Here is an 18421-nt window from a genome sequence, read left to right on the forward strand (position 1 = left end):
TTCTAAGAATTACCTGACTTTGTGAGCTCTCCAGGTCCCACTTTTCCCCCCTTGCTCTTAGCCCCGGGCATTCCTGAGTTTCAGCCTTTCCATCTTAGAATGTCTAGATATTAAGAACTTTGTATCGTGGAATTTTAGCTAAGTCCTTCATGATGACAAAGGCTCTGGGTCCATGGTGGAGCTGAAATCTGGCAGGAAGAACAATCGCCTTTCTTATTTGGGTAAAACATTTCACCACCTGATAACTTTAGGTGCTTGTGGCTGTTTTTTAAGGTATGCGTTATTTTCTTGGAGAGGATTTTGCTTAAGGAGGACACAATCACATAAAAATGATTCAGAGACCCTCCCGGAGAGCCCTTATCTCTGCGTCACCCTGGTGTTCCGAACATTCCCGGTCATCCCGAACATCCTGGCTTGGTATCTGAATGACCTCCGCTTCTCAGCCTGGGCTTCCTAACCTCCTGTGACTTCTTTGGTTTGGGAAGATAGAAGATGGTTAACCAACAGCTTATTTGGAACCAGTCTTCAGCAGTGTGGTGAAAGTGTGTATTTAGCTAGAGGACCAGGGAAAGAGGCGGCCGGAGGCTTCCAGAAGAAGGTACTCTCGTTGCCGTGACTGTTAGCACAATGATAAAATACTCACTGACAGTGAAATAAATGGTTCAAAATAGAGCTGGCTGACTCTATAAAGCAAAGAAGGTTAAATACACCCAGTTTCTAAGATCAGGACATAAACACTCAGAGGCGCGGCTCACCTAGTGAAGTTTTCCAGATTGTTTTGTTTCTGACAAAAGTGCAGTCCATCGTAAAGAGGGACTTGTTCATCCAGGAAGGACTAGCTGATTTCTGACAAGTTGAAAAAGATGACTATTCTGATGGATAAGTGGGAGGGAATTAGAGACAGGAAGAGGACAGGAGAAAGCCCTTCCAAGTGGTGCTTGCGAGGCCTTTGGCCCCAGAAGTCGGGCCTGGCCGCCTCGTGGTGACTTCTGCTCCGTGATGACCCTGCTTCCTATGCTAAGGCCTCGTGGGCCGGACACACTGTCCTCTCCTTCGAGTGTCCAGGCTCCTACTTCCTCCCAGCAGGCCTCGCGATGACCAGCAGGCCTGCAGAGGGAAAGTCCCCAGCAAAATCGGAACCTGTAATCTGCCTTCTTGCAGCCCCGGGGTGTTTTTGTGTTTCAGACAGAAGGGGATGGGTGGGACCAGCTTCGCCTTCCCCTTTCTTCTTTATTTTTGGATGCAGGTCTATTTAAATACTTACACACATGTGTACCTTTTTTCTCAGGCGGGTCACAGCAACAGAGCGCCTTTCTTTCTCACGGGGCTTCCTGTGCATGTGTGATGAGGCCGAGTGTGCGTGGGGACTCAGCCGTCGTGTCACTTTGGGCAGATCTGCTGCCAGGTCGTTTTCCAGTTGGCGTCTGGCTTTGCATTTGTGTGATTCCCCCTTCTCCCTCTCCTTCTCCTGGTTTTTGGTTTTGGTCCCCACCCACCCCGCGACCCCAAATGAATCCCGATGGACCAGACGGTGACCTGTACAAAAGGACAGGAGGGCTTTCTCTCTGGCCTCCTTCTCCCTCACTCGCACCAAGCTTCACACCACACAGACTTGAGGGGGAGACCGGTCTGTTCACGGTTGCTTCTTGCGAGTTAGAAGCGCCGCAGACAGGATGTATTCCAGGGGCTGATTGGCTGTGACACGGTAGGATCGGTCTAGACTGAAAGCATCACTGCGAGCTGCTTATTATCAACAATCATCGTAGTGTTCGTGTACTGCATTAGGGTATACAGAGTGCTTCTGTGTCCCACTTCTGTGGACTCGGAGAGCTGTCTTCTTTGTGCTGGTCTGTTCAGTGGGCTGCCGTCGTCCTCCCCAACCTACTGTTCTGAGTGCTCCGAGGTCTGTGTGGTGGAGTAGCTTTGAAAGGACCTCGCTGAGCCATTTCTCAGGAAAGCCAGCTGATGGATGGCGTGGAGGACACGAGCTTCCCTGCGTGAGCACGGTAGCCTAACCGAGTGTCTAATCCAGTTGGAGTCAACCCATTTTGGGAGAAAATACCCGTAAATGATGGTTCCCAGCTCCAGGATTGTGAAAGAGAGCTAAAATGAAAGCAGCCTACTGCTATAAACTGCAACTCTCAACAGACTTGCATTTGGCTCATGTTTGAGAGGCTGCCAGAGAGTGGTTCTGGCCTCGTTTAGTGCCCTTGCTTATTGGGACTCCTTGGAAGCTCAGCTGTCTTGCATGTGAAAATTCCAGTCTCTGTGCCCTCCAAATATAAAAATGACTGAGAGAATCATCTCAGGGACATTTGAGTATAAATACAGCCTCAACATCGGTGACTTCGTGGGAGTGTTCTTCATGAAAATATAAACTTTCTTTCTTAGGTTTTTGGTGTGTGTAAGATGGATAGCTGCTATGAGCAAACACCTTTTTATGAGAGACCACAAAATTTCCTGTTCTGTTGAAAAGAAGCTGTTGCATTCTTGGTTGGGGGCTGTTTTCTTGAGTCTTTTAATGTGAATTTCTGGAAGGGACAATCCCTTCTTTTTTTATTTTTTAAATATTTGTATTAGAGTAGAGTTGATTTACAATGTTGTGTTAGTTTCAGGTGTACAGCAAAGTGAACCAGTTATAGGTATACCTATATCCACTCTTTTTCAGATTCTTTTCCCATGTAGGTCATTACAGAGTACTGAGTAGATAATAATAATAAAAAGTTGCAAATATGACAGTGGACTGGGTAGGCGGGGCCGATAATTCCATGAAGCTCTTCCATTTTACCTTCTGGGGCTCTTCCGTTTACCTTCTGGGGATTACCCTTCTTTGAATGAGTGATTGGAAGAAGGCATGAGATCACGCAGATAAATAACTATGTTTCTGTTCCAGGCAGTATTGGAGGGGTTAAGAGGTTCAGGAAATCTGCAAGGGGGAGATTATGCAAAAATTACATATTTAACTGAGTATCTTTTACCTGGGATTAAAAAAAACTTTCTTTTGGAAGCAGTGTATCTTCCTTCTTAATTACTGTATATTTAATTTTGGTTTGGACACCAAGATTAAATATTTGAATTTCATTGGTTTAACGAATTCCCTCTGTTATGAAGGGGAGAATACACCAGAAACACATTAGTATTACGTTGTGTATGCCAGCCTTATTCTGGGATTGAAATTTCATGGTAGACCAGCCAGCCCTAACTCACAGGTATTTCTGCGTACACATTTGTCACATCCTTTGGCTTCTTGAATTTGCTGAAGTGGCCATTTAATCTCCCATGATTTAATTTAGGTTGCCTGGAAAGTATCTGGAAATAAAACATAAAAAAATATTCCTGTGAGCCTTTTCAGTAGTTAGATGCATTTATTTTTGTCCCCCCCCATTTTTTTAGGCTTCTTTTTAATGGCATTTTTGCCAATGGAAATTTCTCTAGCAGCTATTATGCAATCATAGCAGCTGTTTATAACCTGGTTTGGGAAATTAATGAACTTGCATGATCTTGTGGTCAGTTAAGAATGCCTTAAGCAACTCATAGAGTAAAGGATTTCTGACATCGCTATGGACCTTAACTCTTTAATCAACTTCTTTGTTTTTTATTGCCTACATTTCCCTAATAAAGTACAAATTTCAAGTACAAAGTTGCACTTGGAGAGGATAAAGAATATGGATTTCTATTTAGAAGAGTGATAGTGTTTTCTTTTTTTAACCTCCTGGAAAGAGCATCTCATAACTTCTTTCTCTGTTTGAGAAGGCATAGAGGCACTACTGCATGTATTTCATTTTAAAAGAGTGTTTGGAAAAAAGGCTAAAATATAATATTTTAGTTCCAAGGTCAAGGAAGGTCAATCTGCTCTTAGTCTAATGGAATTTTTTTTTCTTATGACCAGAATATTTTGCCAAATGGGGCCTTTTGAAATCGTCTCCCTGGCTTGAGTTAGGATAGGGAATGAATTGAGCCTGACACTGCTCAGATTTCTTCATCTACTCATTGGGTCTAATTCATCAGCCAGAAATCCCATCATAGCAGACAGGATTCTCAGCCTGTAGATTTCTGGCTCTAGATTTCTTGCGGTCCCCAACACTGCTGTCTCCCTCTGGCAGACGTAAGCTGCGCCCGACTCTGAATCTCTGTCCTAGGGGCTCTGGAGCAAGACGAGACCATGCAGGGGGCTCGGAGGCTGGGCCCAGGCAGCCCCTCCTCCCCAGAGCAAACCCACACGCCTCCATCCCCCCCCCCCGCCACTCCCTCCATCCCTCCTGCGCATCCTCACCGAGAGGGTTTCACAGTGTCTCTTCCCATCCCTCCTCCCTGCCCTCCTCCCGCCTCCTCCTCCTCCTCCCCCTCCAGGCAAGCTCGGGGGCCAGGACTCCTTTGAGAGCATAGAGAGCTACGATAGCTGCGACCGCCTCACCCAGTCCTGGAGCAGCCAGTCATCCTTCAACAGCCTGCAGCGCGTCCCGTCCTACGACAGCTTCGACTCGGAGGACTATCCAGCCGCCCTGCCCAACCACAAGCCCAAGGGCACCTTCAAGGACTATGTGCGTGACCGTGCTGACCTCAACAAGGACAAGCCTGTCATCCCTGCTGCGGCCCTGGCTGGCTACACAGGTAGGCACCTGCCCTGCCTCCTGGTCGCTGAGGGTGGGCTCCCTGGAGCTTCTGTGCACATTCCCGGCCCCTGAAGTCAGACTCTTTCTTTCTGGGGGGGGGGGGCGGGTGGGGAGAAGTAGACGCCGAGAGGTTGGGTTAGCCTCTCAAGCCACTCTGGGAATAGCCATTGGGTTTTGGAAGCAAGCAGTGTCATTCTATCCCAAGGGATCCTTTCCAAGGTTGGTAGGGAAAACTGATATTTTGGATATTTACCCGTAACTGGGAGAAGGGAACTCCTGTTGATTTGGTGTTTCTGGAAACTCTGCCTTGTGGTCTAGCATCAAGGGACTTCTCGCCTGCTCTTGCGAGGTCTCTCTAAACCCAAAAGCAGCAGTGGCATCTCTCAGAGCCATCACTGAATGGCCTACACCCTGCACTCATCTGCGGTAGAATCCTCATTATTAGGCTGGTCTCTCCAACGGGAAAAGTGCCCTCAGTCACCCTACACTCTGGCCGGATCCTGCCCTATATAGGAAACCTTTCTTGTCACTTAGCTTTATTGTTGATTTTTTTCCAGGAGTGAAAGTTGTAGTAGTGGTGAACGAAGAAAGATCATAGAGAAAGGAAGATGTATGTTGAGAGTCTGGGCTTTGATTGAGAATCTGGTAATTGAGCGAAATGATTCATTGTCCAAGCAAGGTGTGGCCCATAGGCTGTCTGACTTTGGAAGGGTTTGAAGAGTATATCTGAGAACTATCCAAGGAGCAGGCGTATGTTAATGATCAGACCCTTTCTGTAAGATTGTAGTGTTTTGTAAAAATTAGGAATTGTGTCGCGAGCACAGCTTATCTTAAGCTTGGATGACACAGCTGTGATCTTGCCCTCTCTTCTCTTACGGTTTATCCACCCTGGACGGGTCACTGGTGGGGACCCTTTGTGTGGAAGAAGACAGACAGCAAAATCTGTGTTTCTAGTGACGTGTCTGTCTGATCTGAAGAGGGTGCTGGGTCCCTGTTCTTGTGTGAGGGAAATCTCAGGTCTTTACTAGGAAAGCCAGCTGACCTTTGAGAACAACTCACATGCTTAGAAAAGTTCCTCCTCCTTCAAGGATCAGGGGTGTGTCTTTTACGTTGCATTCTTCCAGCTCCTCATGCAGTTCAGTGCATGGATAGGTGCTCAGGAGTTATGTCTGGATTTTGAGGTAGCAACAAGGTCTATATATAGAGTTATGGGCCAGAAAGGAGCTTAAAGGTTCCCTACTTTTTTCTTTCTGCAGTATTCCCCAAGTCCTTGCTGGAACATCATGCGTAGGTGGGAACTTGCTGCTTTGCCAGGAGGTTCCTTCCCATCTTGGGTAGCAGACAATGAAAGTTTGCCCTTTTCCATTAATGACGCCTGGAATAAGGAAAGTATATAAAGTCTCTTTCAATATGCACAGGAGTGCTGGCTCCTGTAATAACTCTTAGGTATTGTAAGAACTGGACTCCACTTGGACACACTGATGGAGGAGGAGAGAAGTGCTGCTTAATTAGGAGGAGGAGAGGCCGGGGTAGCTGTGAAATGACTCTGGGCTGTGGAGGTGGCAGACATCTCTAAGTGGCTGTGTTTGCTTCTGTTTTTATGGTGCAGGGAATCCTAGGCTCTGTCATTTGCCCAAGTGTAAAGGCCACCTCTTCTTCTCCTTCTGCCCGAGCTTCCAGGACCAAATCCTCAACTTAGTTTCTCCTTATTAAAGGTCTTGCCTTATTCCCTCTGGCATAATCGCCACCATAACCACCATTACCAGGCACGATTATAATTCTTCTCCCATGACAATTTTCATCATTCTCTCTTAGCTTGGTGTACAGTTCTGAAAATTTTGCTAGTTAAGGCGGTTTTGTGGATAATGATATTAAATAAACTGACTTTAAGTTCTAAAGTTTGGGTTATGGCCAAAGAGAGTCTTATGATTTAGGTCAGCCTTCATGGGAAAAGATTCTGTTAAGGATTCATGGCTACACTACAGAAAGTCTGGAAGTTTCTAGAAATGGTGAAAGCCTCATCTCCACCTCAAATAGAAACTCCTCTGAAAGGGGTTATATATATTAGTTATTGGATTTCCTAGATGGGAGAAGCTTGTAGAGCTAATAGTCTACAAGAGTGATTTAAAGGGTTTTGACTAAGATGATCTCAGTACCTTGGCAAGAATTATCTGAGAGTTGGGAATCTCTCCACGTGTCCCAGTTTCAAGAAGAGAAGGAAAAGGATGAATCGGAAATTTTAAGAACTAGGAATGAGTGTGAAGTACAAATTAGGGACATGAACTGCCCTCAAGAGGGCCAACACCAAAATGCCACCTGTGAGGCTTCTCTGGCAATCCTAACCCAGAGCCAAACAGATGAGAACATCAAAAGCTCTTTTCAGGACAAATACAGGAATGTCCTGGAGCTCTGAGTTATGTTTGATGTCATCCCTTATTTGGATAGGTTATTTTTAATGGGTACCCCTCCCTCCCTCCCTCCCTCCCTCCCTTCCTTCCTTCCTTCCTTCCTTCTTCCCTCCCTTCCTCCCTCCCTCCCTCCCTTCCTTCCTCCCTCCCTCCCTTCCTTCCTTCCTCCCTCCCTCCCTTCCTTCCTTCCTTCTTCCCTCCCTTCCTCCCTCCCTCCCTCCCTTCCTTCCTTCCTTCTTCCCTCCCTTCCTTGCTTCCTTCCTTCCTTCCCTCCTCCCTCTCTCTCTTTCTCTGTCTCTGTATCTCTGTCTCTGTCTCTATCTCTATCTCTTTCTTTCTAGGGGATAAAACATTCAGTGAATGGAAGAAAAGAGTGGATGTTTATCAGTTAAAGATCTCAAAAATTCAAGTAGTCATTTGAACTAAAAAACATTTTTCTAAGTATCTTACCATTCAGTTGTTTCTTCTTTATAACTGGGGATTTAACTTTTCAAACCATCTCAAATGGAGGTGCAAACAATAGCCCAGAAAACAGAAGTCCTCTGTGCTCCTCCCAGCCCTAACACACTGTGTGATTTTAGGCAAATTTACCTTGTACCCTCTTCTACTTGTAGTGAAATGGAAGTGTCCCTTCCTCTCTTGGTGGTAGGAGATCTGTGACAATGTAATTGAACGAACTCAGTTAACGAGACAAATGAGTGCTAGACATGGTGCTAGACGCAGGGGAGAGAGCTCACTCGTAACAAATCAATTATTTCAGCAAATCTGAGCACATGTTGAGTGCAGACAAGTGTTCGTAGCCTTGGAAGGTTCACTATCTTGACGAATTCAAGACATTGTCTTTGTCCTTAGACTTGAACTGGATTTTCTTATTGCTGTGGTTTGATGAAGGTCAGGAATTTGTTAGGCATGTCGGGAGTGGTCCAAATTGGGGTGGCTTTTCTTCCTGTGTTCAGTGCCTGGTGGACTTCTCCTGTCTGCAGTGCAAACTATATCTTGCCCCTCATTGTGACCCCTTATCACTTCACACACGTCCTAGGGAACGGGGAAGGGGGATGGAACATGCTTACTCAGCCGCTTCCACCACGCAGGGAGCCTGTAGTGACTGGAGTTTTTATAAATGGATCTCTAAGTCTATGCAGACATGCTAAGATGAGCTGCAGTTTGGAAAAATACTTTGGAAAGTGGAAATCATTGTATAAGTGTTGGCAAAACTTTTCATTGCTCATAAATGTCACACCTATTCTCTATCTCAAGTTCTGAGCTCTTTTTTTTTTTTTTTTTTATCTGTTTCCTTAAACTTTGACTAACTCCGGCGTATGTGTGGCCACACAGTAGGAGCACGTGTACCTTTTACATCACTATTACTTGGCTTGAACTAAAGGATGTATGTATAGATTCCCTGTGCTGGGGTGTGAATCCATTTTCCTGCCAGCGCACTAGGAGCCTAGGTCTCTGTTCATCTCACTCTCAAAGGAATATATTTTACTTCTTCCGATGCTGTCTTAGTTACTGCACTGAAAGTGTGGAAATCAGTTAGAAACTGAATTTTCACATTCTCTTGCACAGTTGCATTCTTCCTCCCAAGATAAGAAAATTGCATCAACCTTCACTGGGCTCCCATGGCAACTTGTTAAATTAGGTCAAGATGTGTGGGCAGATAACATGGCTTGAAAGCCTGCCTGTTAGCTGAGTTAAGAATACATCAAATGCAGTGCTGACTTCCGCCAAGAATGCACCTTCTTACCTTACTGGGACCGCTTATGGTTATCAAACTGATGCGATCAGAGAGCTCCATTTTCTTTTGTTCGAAGATACATTATGAACCCCATCTGATTACAAAACAAACTGAGAGAAGTGGCCTGGTGTTTTCTATGTATTTGATGGACCTAAACAAAATGCTTTGTAGATCCTTGACAAACATGGACATCTCTGATTTTTTTTTTTTTCCATTTCAGCAGGTGTAGAATAATATGCTGGATTGTCAAAGAGTATTTTCCCTTCCTCTCTGTCCCTCCAGGCCCCTTTTATCAATGATGAAACTGAGGCACCAAAAAGGACTTATTCCAGGCCTTCTGCAGGAAGGTAGCTCTTGAATTGAACCTTAAGTGCCAGATGTCTCACCTGAGTACGAAATCTTTCTCCCTCTTAAAGAATGAGAACACTCATTGGTTATCTCAGTTGCTCCCATAGAGTAGATTAAGAGTCTTGTCTCTTGCTTGTCACTAATTCACACTGTGTGTGTTGGGGGGAGGGGGAGGGGGGTGTTGGGGGCAGGAGGGGGTGGAGCTATTGGTCTGTAAATCAGCTTTATAGGACTTCACTCCAGATTGCCAGACTTTTGTTGCTACAAATAAGGAATCCTTTCCTATCACTTCTGCGGTTGGTATGGGGCAGGCCTGCTGGTAACTATCGTGTTGTCATTGTCTAGGAGAAGCCCTAGCTTTGTGTTGTAATTGTTGATGAAGTGGTGAGGGTCTCTTCTTTATCCTGGAGCCTGAGAAAAGCTAAGCCCAAAGCTAGTCAGTAACTATAACGAAATTATGTTTTACCATGCTGGGCAGATTTGTGAATAGTTGATCCCTCAGTCTCCTAAAGGCTCAATATGGGACTATCAGGAATTCAACTTGCAAATATTTTTGCGTGAGACATCGCACGAAGCCGTACCAGCCTTGTAGAAAGAGAAGCCCTAGGTATTCCCCTGTTGCTTTTGGCCTGAGATAAACCTTCTTCTTGCTATTTTGTAGATAAATTAGAGCCCGTCTGCCGTCACACAATAACAGAGTCCCTGGGCCATGCCCAGAACCTGGGGCATCTGACCGGTCACTGAGTTTTAGGGTTCAGGAACCTAAAGCTACTGCTAAAACATGTATTTGAAAATAAACAACTTTCCTGCAAAAGGAAGTGCTTCAAAGCCCTTCAGTTCAGAATGAAACCTGAGATTGGATGGCATTTCCTGAAATCACAGTTTTCTGACGGAAAGCTGGATTGCAAAATCACCCCAGTGTCCTCAGGTACAAACAACCACCAAGGAAGCTTCTGGTGTGAGCCTAAGTCACTGATGAGGAAGGGGGGTGGTGCGTCACCAGAGCAGAGGAGTCGTGCAATGTGAATTTGTGCAGAAGATTCTAATTCTATTCTACAGGTGGGTATGTTATTAGGAACAGCTTGGAGTTTTATAATTGGGGGAGGGTGGTTATTCCCTGAGCCAGGCTCTGGAATATAGTCTTTCCATGTCCCTGCTGTTGCGATAAGGGTGTGAATTGACTAAAGTCAAGAAGAACCAGCTTGCTGACATGAGTGTAGAACTCTGGTGCCTGTTTTGTGCAGTACTGCCTGTTACAGGGGCCCTGAGGTTCTCAGCCCAGGCGAGGCTGGGCCTGGCCTCAGGCTTGCAGGAAACATCACAGTCTTGGTGTAGACCATCCTTGGGCAGCACCTGGGTGGCTGGGAAGAAAAGAGCTTGGCAGTGAGAAAGGCAGAGACAGAGTATCTTCCCTTTCCTGCTCACAGGCCCCTGTGGGTAGCAGGCTGTAGGAAGCCAGACAGACCCCCTGAGCCTAAACGGAGGCTTGCTGCCGGAAGCCGGGGCGCTCTCATTCTCTGTGCTGTGTTTGGCGCTGGGCCCTAAGGGGGTGTGTGGCGTGCATTTGGGATCTCACTGGAGTAACCGGTTAACATGCTGCTCAGTTATGAGGCTGCTGGGGAAATACTTTGGAGCCCGGGGAAGGAGATCTCCCTGGCACCTCTGGGCTGGAGGTGGGGGGCAGAAGCCCCTTGGTGTTGCCGGCGTGGGCATTCCACTGCTTCCGCCTCCTGGCTGGTTCGCTTTGGGACCATTTTTCTTAAGCATCTGCCACCCGTGGAAAAGATCACACGGTGGGAGGATTTGGCCTCACTATTCACTTTTTTCTTCTAACTGGCTTCGAAAATATGGACAGGGAGTTTCCCCCTTTCCGTCAGTTGCCCTTGAAGACCGCAGCTGGCTGAGCCACCCCGGGGTCTGGACGCAGCTACAGTAGCTCCGGCGAGCTGCCTTTGGGCCAGAGAGGCCCCTTCATCCTTTACAAAACAGATCTCAGACCCTGGTGTTCCAACTCCCTGAGGCCTGTGGGTGCCTGGATTAGGAGGCAGGAACCTTACACGATGACCCATCTTTTCCGGGGACCCAGCCCCCCCAGCTTTAAAGGAGTCTCTGAGTCTCCCATTTTTTGGGTCACTGTTTCTTTAACAAAATCTAACTCCAAGTGGTGGAACTGGGTGGTGACGGTTCTGGAATTCCACTCTGTCTCCACTTTGAAGCTCCACCTTTTTGTCTTTGAAGTCAGATGTTTCCACTGAACAAAATTCAGCCAGTGTGTTGCCGAGGCATCCACACAGGTCCTGTCGGCCTTGAACAGCCGGCCTGGGAACTCCCGCAGCCTCTGCTGGGACGGGCTCTGTCAGGTGGCCCCGATTTCGCCCCTTGGCATCTCCTGGCTCCCTGGGTGCCTTTGCCGCTCTGGACGCTGATGGACCAGTGGCTCCTCGGCGTGGAGACTCCATTTCAGAGGTGCTACAATTGACCCCTGAACACCACAGGGGCGAGGGGCGCCGACTCCCACGCAGTCAGAAATCCGAGTGTAATCCCCAAACTTAACTACTAGCCTACTGTTGACCTGCTAACATAAACAGTCGATTTACGCATGTTTTGTCTGTTCTATGTACATCTACGTATATTTTATGCATTCATGGCAGACCTAACTTTTTTCTTAGTCTTTCCATATTTCTAGGCTATGCGGTTTGTCTGAGTTTTTTTCAAATTGTTGCAAATCTACAAAAAAATTTTCCAGTGTATTTATAAAGAAAAAATCCACGTATAAATGGACCCATGAAGTTCAAACCCCTGTTGTTCAAGGGCCTCTGTATATCCCTCCCTCTTCTCCCTAAAGTGGCTTTCATGTGATGCTTACAGATGGGATGGTTATCAGCACCCTGTCTGTCACTTTTATGCCTTCAGACTTAAATCCAGGTTAAGCACATGAGAGGAGACCATCCAGGCTGTTTGACCACTGGGTATGTTGCAGAGGCTTCATCGTGGTGGGGTTAAGAGCATGGACAGCCTGAGTGTGTCCTGGCTTTGCCACTGACCAGCTGCGTGACTGTGGGCAAGCTGACATCTCTGTGCCTCAGTTTTCTCATCTGCAAAATGGTCATAATAGGAGTTCCTATCTCCTAGGATTATTGTGGGAATTACATGAATAGCTTATGGAAAGCACCCAGCACAGTGCTAGGTCCACAGGAAGCACCCTCTAGGTGCTAGCTGTTACCACTGTTTCGTATTATTCTCCAGACCTTCTGTCCTTCAATACAGTTGTACATTCTTCGAGGTCAGGGGATGATGGATTTGACTGACAGAATTCCAGTAATTCCGGGCAGTATCTTGGGGGCACAGCCAATATTTAATATCAGATTAGGTCACTTCAGCTATTCAGCTCAACCCACATGTGTCATGAGCTCCTACTATGTGCTAGATAGACTCTTTCATACGCATTCTTTTTTTTTTAACTGTCTCCAATGACCACATGAGGAAAAAATCTGTTATCCTCATTGTACAAAGGAGGGAATTGAGGTTCAGAGGGGGAAGAAGTCTAGCCCAAAGTCACACAGCAAACAACAAAGGAGAGGCCTCTCACAGGTTTTCACAATGTCAGACAATTTGTAGGAAAATATCCAACATTAGTAGCATGTTAGTTTGGGTCTGCAGATGCCGAGGCATGATTAGCCTCGGGGGAGAACATCGGAAGGACACAGTGGGAAGAGGAAGAGACGGCAGGGGAGCCTTCAGGCTGTGCCGCAGGTGGGCAGGAGATTTGTAGGAAGAGCCTCCAACTGCAGCTCAATTCCAAGAGAGGTGTGGCCAGGCTGATGGGAATCCTCGGTCAGAGTTGCCCAGTGGGGGAGCTCTCTGTCTTGCAGGAATGGCCTCACGTGCCCTCTGTGCCATCCCTGGCTGGAGCAGCCCCAGGAAGCCTGACCTTGGTGGGGACAGGGTAGGTGGGGACAGGGTACCATGCTCTCTGTCTTGCAGGAGTGGCCTCATGTGCCCTCTGTGCCATCCCTGGCTGGAGCAGCCCCAGGAAGCCTGACCTTGGTGGGGACAGGGTAGATGGGGTCACATATGCTCCCTGTGGCCAGAGGGCCCAGCAGCATGTGGTCATGGCCCCAGCATCCCTGACTGATCAGCGTGGTGTCTGGCTGGTCGTACAGCAGGACTCTAGACCACGGTCCCGACGCTCTTGGTGGCCCATGACAGGCTTCTGGATTCAGTGCCTATTGTTGACTTTAACTCACCGAACTGCATTGTTTGCTGTGTGACTCACCTCTCCCTGAGAGATAATGAGAGTGAAAGTTGTCCTAAGGTGGGTGAATGTGAAAGTCTGAACTCGGTGAGGAGGCTGGGACTTGTTCGGCGGGAGAGGTGCTCTTAGGGCTGGCTCCGTGGAGGTGTTTGACCTTCAGAGCTGAGATGGGTGCAGTTTCTCGTGAAGGCCCCTCAAGGCTGGGTTCTCGCTCCTTCGTTCTTTAAAGGCGTGGGTAGTGCCTTTTCAGCTCATCCCATTGTGGTGGAACAGAAGTGTTTCTGCTGCTGCCTCTACGCTGCTTTTAATACCCTCTTCTGTTATTCCACCCAATCTGGCTACCATGCTTTACATTTGAGGGGTGTTCAGAAATTATTTGCTAGATAAAGACTTGAAAAGTTATATGCTCAAATGATGGCTTAGGATCTAGTCACCTCCCCAAGAATTTGAATACGTTAACTAGTCATTTCTCGAGGGGGAAACTTGGTATGAGGGGGAAGCTTTACTCCCTAGGATAAACTAAAGCTCAGATTGCATTTGAGAACCTACTAGAAAAGGTCCAGGCTTCAGAACTCTCAAGTCCTATTTTCTAGTTCTAATCAGTGAGACATCCTTCTTTCTTCTTGTCACCTACATACTTAGGAAGGCATTTTGTTTTGACATTTACATTAGTGACAGAAAGCTTTTTTTTGGTTTGTTTGGTTTCTAAACAAAATTTTCACTCCGTACCCTCAAATCCAAACCTTACCCATTTCTGGTGACTTCTTAAAACAATCAGTTACCTCGAAGACATCAGGAGGAAAAGCTGTAAAGAAACCCACTTCCTGGCTTGAGCTTTGCTGCCTCACCGTCCAAGTGTGTGTCTGAGTGGCAGATTGAACGTGGTTAGGCAGAGTTCTTGGGTTTGGAGGAAAGGTGCCTGCATTTGAGTACAGGCTGCCCCTTTAAGAGAGGAACCGTCTCCTTTCCCTGCGGCCACTCCCACACATGTGTACTTGCACACATGCAGGTGTGAGGAGCCCAGGCAAAAACAAGGGCCTTTCCTCCAGACACTTAAGTGTCTTGTTCTCAGGCCCCAGGCAGACTCAAGTGAGCCTCACTTTCGTCTTTCCCAGGTGGGGCGGCCCGGCCGACCCATTGCCAGCCAACCAGACGCGCTGCCCAGACTGTCCTGGACACTGATAGCTGGACACGACTTTCTGCTCTTCCTTCCGTTAATACTGATGGGATCTGTGTCTAGGGCCAAGCCACAGACATTTGTGGGGAATGCTGGACTCATTCTAGCTCAGCCCTACATAATTATGAGGTGGAGTGTGCTTTGGTGATGAGTATAAATGATTAGGAGGGGAAAACGTGCACTGCGGGAAAGAGGATCTAAGTCTGTCTGTGGCCAAGATTTCCCCAAACCATAAATGTCGGTGATACTTTCACTTGCAAAGCAGTTTGCATCTGTTCTGTCTTTTTGTGCCTGCCTACTTTGAATTAGAGCAAGAACTTCAGAGTTATCCCTCACTTTCAAAAACCTGAACTGGTTATTCTCATCTACAGTGTTTAAAACATTTTACACTTACACTTACTTTAACCATTTTGTCTTAGCTTCTAACTTTCTCCTTTTTCAAAGTTGCCATATAAAAGGCCAGTTGAATTCTTGGAAGAAGAATTGAATTTGAACTAGTGCTTTTGCTATTTTTTTTCAACTCCATCTTTTTTTTCCTCTTGTTTTCCTTTTGAAAAGTCTGCTTTTAAAAATATTTTTTTCTGTTGTTTAATTCTTCCATTGTTGTGTTTTATTACTTTATTTTATTTTTTTGGCTGCGCCGCACAGCGTGTGGAATCCTAGTTCCCTAACCAGGGATCGAACCCGTGCCCCCTGCAGTGGAAGCACAGATTCTTAACCACTGGACCACCAGGGGATTCCCTCCATTGTCGTGTTTTATTTTGTTCCCAAACTTCCCTGCGCTGTGGTCAGCTCTTTATATATATGCATATATTTATATTTATGTTTATTTTTAATCGTAGGGACTTAATCTACATCTCTATAAAGTAGAGAGGAGCAGGGATAACTATTTTCATTTTAGGGATAGATAAACTAAAGCCCAGAGAGGTTAACCAGCTTCATGAGATCGCTCAGTGAATCAGGGAAGAATTGGGATCAAAGCTCTAGACACTTGGCTCCCTGTTTTGGGCATTTCCCACCATCATGTATATATTTTCATTTTATAGGATACTATCTGCTGCTATCTCTCTGTCAGTATGTCCAATGCCTGACATCTTTGTTTGTTTGTTTAAATTTTTTGAAATGCTTCCTCCTTTCTTTTGGTCTAACGTGTCAGAGACACGGACTTGACATTAAAAGCTGGTTTTAATTGTTTTCTAACTTGTTTCCATTGTAGGATCCTGGCTATACCAGCAATGCATAAACACAAGGGCAGGAACATGTTGTCCCTCATGACGTTCATGAGGTGTGTTTTTCAAGTGCCTGTTAGAATGTTGTTTGTGGTTATGAGTTGAATTATTGGAACTCACATCCCTGATTGCTGCCCTTGTGTTACTAGCCATTGATAGAGGAACATGTGTATAGAACATATTGATCTACAGTGATTCGTTGAACCAAGGCACCTTGGCCAGTTACAGAATGTATCGTACATATACAGATTGTGTTGGGGATGAGGTGAAATTGGGTTGAGTTGAGGGCAAAGGAGGGACATAACTCAGAAGAAATGGGAAAAGGCACCTACAGGCACAAAGCCAAGCCAAAGTATCAAGCAGTCTCTACTCTTCCTTCTTTTGAAAATCCCAGTGCTCTGGGCCCCAGACCATCCAGCAGTGCATCTCTTGGCTCATTCATCCTCAGGCAGAAGACGGTGCAGCTTCATGCTGAGTTTGGCCCAGAGGGCAAGAGCCTGACAGGATGCTTTCTGTTCAATTTGTCATTAAACGTCATTTCATAAGGACTGAATGGAAACAGGGACTTGGAGATCTTTTGTGAATGATAATTTAGAAGAGGGGTGACAAGAAGGGGGTGATGCTTAGACTCTGGGGTGACCCACCACCCCCAGAGGTGGGCACTCCTGCAGTAGTTTGAAAGACAGATACACTTGTGAACAGATGGGTCATTTCTGGATTTGAGTGTTCTGTTTTTGCCATCATCGTTTGGCTGTGGGTAGAGACACCTGGGTGAAAGGGAGGGGCCAGTCGGTCCCGTTCCTCTGTTTTAGGACCACCTGTCAGATGTGTGCTATTGGGGCAGAGTGAACCCTGTTGCAAGGGTGACCAACCATGAGAGTTTCATAGGTTAAAATAAATGTGGTGTCCTGCCCACACTGAGGTATTTGACTTTGAGAGTCGAGCTACAGAGATTAGATTCTCAAAGTAGCAAATGAATTCCCCAAAGGACAGGAGGTGTGGTCGTTTTTATTTTGGGGCCCAGGTTGATGAAACGTAGCCTGGGAGTCACCCATATTGTTTGGCCCCAAATATAGTTTAATAGAGAGAAGCAGTTTGGGTCACTGTTTTAAACCCTGACACCTTTCTGCAGAGGAGGGTTGTTTTGAATCGTGCAGTTCAGTAAATGTTTACCGAGCACGTGTCCGAGACGAGGTCCCAGGCCTGGCATTGAACACAGAAGGGTCAATCAGACGCAGCCCAGGCTTGCAGGGAACCAACAGCTGGAGTCACTTAACAGCAAATAGCTTTTTGATAGCTGGTGTTTGTTGGTGAGGCACCGTCCCAGGCTTTGGGTTACAGCAGTGACAACACACAGTCCCCGCCCTTGGAGCATGTGTTCTAGTGGTGAGAGAGATGCAGGGAGAACAAAGCTGTCAGAGCCGGTCTTGGTGCAAGCAAAGCATGATGGGAGGCTGCCCGAGAGAGCCGCTGCCCCGGGCTCCACGTTTGTGTGTTAGCCTCGCGCTGGGCACAGGTGACAGAGTGAGAACTTGCAGCTGAACTGGAAAGGAAACACTGAAGTCCCACCCTGACCCCGGTTCACGAGCAGCGAGCTCATTGCCATGGCAGGCAACCCCCAAGCCTAGAAACGGAGAAGATACCTATCCGTGGCCACATGGAGAGAATTACGGTCCTGAGCATCTGGAGCGTCTAACATCCCATCCTAGCCTGTTGCTTTCCTTTTACCTGAGTTGCTCACTTCTTAGCCTCGGAGCAAGGGACTGAAAAAGCAGGGGCTTTTAAATAACCAGCCCTGTCTCATTGAGGTAGATGGGGATCTCCCAGTCCCTAGACAAAGAGAAGGGACATAAACAACCAAATGAGTAAGACTTTACTTGACAAGCTTTGCCTTAACAAAAAAAGGGACGGTAGCCTTGGATTTGAATTGCTTTGAGGGTCCCCTCTGGAGGGAGGCATCCTCGTGTGACTTGCTCTGCTGGCCTGGGGTCCCTCCAGGTACCCACCTGATATTCTCTCTTCTGAGATTGTGTCATAGTCTTCAGATCAAGACTGTCAGTGTTGTACTAAGAATTTTCCTCTTCCCCCCAGAAGCCGAGAAGAACAAAGCAGTCAGAGGAAATTCCCCACTGCGGCCAGGGAGGGGGCCGACGGCGGGGCAGGGGGGGGTGTGTGAGCGCGGCAGGGGCCCTCCCTCCCGCACCGCCTGGGGGAGAGACTTCCTTCTAACAGGGACCCCTCTGTTGTTGCGGTTCAGAGCTCTGGAGCATAGTTTCCCAGTGATGCCACTGGATTCCTGAAGTGTGACACCCCAGGGCAGCCTGGTGAAGGCCACCGTTGACTGCCTCGGGGCCCCCGGACAGGGACACCATTGTGAGTCACATTTGGTGTGTGAGCTCCCCCTTCCCATGACCGGCACTATTCTTAGTACCACTCTCTGCTCCCTGGGACAGAGGTCACTGGGACCACAGTCCGGTTGGGTGGGTGTGTGGGCCTGGGCCCAGAGCGGAGAGGAGGTGCCAGGAAAATAGAGGAAAAGGCTTCACCACGTGAGGGCGTGTCGGAGGGAGGGCACGGGGTGGAGCCCGGCCCCGAGGATTTGAGCAGACCAACTCCAGGTGATGCAGAAACAGCCCCTAGGAGAGCTCGGACC

The 18421-nt window shown here is 47.2% G+C and overlaps 1 protein-coding gene across 3 annotated transcripts in view; it reads left to right on the plus strand.

The window, feature by feature from the left end:
* Positions 1–18421, plus strand: part of ETS1 (ETS proto-oncogene 1, transcription factor) — a 67036-nt gene that overhangs the window by 39833 nt on the left and 8782 nt on the right. For 2 of the 3 annotated variants that reach the window (XM_036860328.1, XM_036860327.1), the window contains one exon: positions 4351–4611. The exons of the other annotated variant lie outside the window; for it this stretch is intronic. In XM_036860328.1, the coding sequence (XP_036716223.1) occupies positions 4351–4611 (261 nt within the window). The remainder of the gene's footprint in view (positions 1–4350; positions 4612–18421) is intronic. 3 annotated transcript variants of the gene reach the window in all.

Source organism: Balaenoptera musculus, chromosome 8, assembly GCF_009873245.2.
Source record: "Balaenoptera musculus isolate JJ_BM4_2016_0621 chromosome 8, mBalMus1.pri.v3, whole genome shotgun sequence".
NCBI classification, from domain to species: domain Eukaryota; kingdom Metazoa; phylum Chordata; class Mammalia; order Artiodactyla; family Balaenopteridae; genus Balaenoptera; species Balaenoptera musculus.